The sequence below is a fragment of the Limulus polyphemus genome, unplaced genomic scaffold (genome assembly GCF_000517525.1).
Source record: "Limulus polyphemus unplaced genomic scaffold, Limulus_polyphemus-2.1.2 Scaffold7031, whole genome shotgun sequence".
In the NCBI taxonomy this organism is placed as follows: domain Eukaryota; kingdom Metazoa; phylum Arthropoda; class Merostomata; order Xiphosura; family Limulidae; genus Limulus; species Limulus polyphemus.
The window spans coordinates 31,272-32,613 of record NW_013672641.1 but is presented as its reverse complement, the minus strand read 5'-3'; the positions used below and the strand labels follow the sequence as shown (position 1 = coordinate 32,613).

Here is a 1,342-nt window from a genome sequence, read left to right as displayed (position 1 = left end):
AACACTTCGAACCTATTATCCCAACCAGTAATTTTGTTAGAGGTGCATATCCATAATTTGACTTACAGTAAATATTGATTTTTACAAAGTTCTGAGGCTGATATAAGCATATTTATTAAGCCTTTAATAATTAGGCTTTATAAGAACAAACTTATTATTGTATTTACATCCAACAATGTTAATTATCTCATTTCTCCCTGTTTATAGAACAGTTTGTGTTAATTATATAATTCGATTTCAGTCTCAAACTACCAGAGCACGAGGAGCGGTGCTTTGATGAAAACAACGGTCTCGAATTAATTCTGTATAACACAACAGCTACGGCAACGTCAAGCTGTTTGGAAACGTACATGACCACTCAGATAATTTCGGAATGGCAAACAAAGAAAATTTTGGAGGAGTATGTTATTAAACCTGAGCTGCTAGATCCGGGACTTACAACATTTGATGGTAAGGTAAAGTCAGGGTTTGACTCTGAAAAAAATATTGAACTCTAAAGATTAGACTGTTTGGTGTTAAGTTAATATTGAATTTTTAGATTCTAGACGTTATACTGTTTGATGTCAAGTTGATCTTGAATTGTTAGACTTTAGAAGTTATATTGTTTGATGTTGAGATAACCTTGAAATGTGAAGTTCTTATAACTTTGTAGGTTTGATACGGTTATTATTAGAAGTCTGCAGTTCTAATACTATGGTTCTTACAACTCTGTATTTCTGATAAACTGGTTCTTACAACTCTGTAGGTTTGATACGGTTATTATTAGAAGTCTGCAGTTCTAATACTATGGTTCTTACAACTCTGTATTTCTGATAAACTGGTTCTTGTGATCGTTTATTTTTGATCCATTAATTCTTATAAACATATGACTTTGATATACTGGTTAGCATGCACGTATAATCTGATACGCTGGTTCTTCTCAGTTTGTATTTCTGATACACTGATTCTTATTATACTTACAAACAATAACTTAAATCTAAGTCTTTATTTATTGGTAAAAAAACAACAACGGTGTATCATCACATCAGACACATAAGAACCTGTACATTTGCTGAATCAGTTAGGTAGTGATCACGTATATTGGACAATTTAAACACAAATTTATATGTGGTTTATCAATATATAGGTCTTGACATACATGTAATCCTAGAACAATAAAAGCTCAGTGAGACCAGAACATAGGTCTTGACATACATGTAATCCTAGAACAATAAAAGCTCAGTAAGACCAGAACATAGGTCTTGACATACATGTAATCCTAGAACAATAAAAGCTCAGTGAGACCAGAATGTAGGTCTTGACATACATGTAATCCTAGAACAATAAAAGCTCAGTGAGACCA

At 32.5% G+C, this 1,342-nt stretch overlaps 1 protein-coding gene across 1 annotated transcript in view; it reads left to right on the top strand.

Moving 5' to 3' along the window:
* Nucleotides 1-241: 241 nt before the first annotated feature.
* The window catches only part of LOC111089686 (fibropellin-1-like), a gene marked incomplete at its 5' end in the record, with an annotated part of 20,187 nt that continues 19,086 nt past the window's right edge, over nt 242-1,342 (top strand). The window contains one exon of the mRNA XM_022402619.1: nt 242-455. Within this exon, the coding sequence (XP_022258327.1) occupies nt 242-455 (214 nt within the window). The remainder of the gene's footprint in view (nt 456-1,342) is intronic.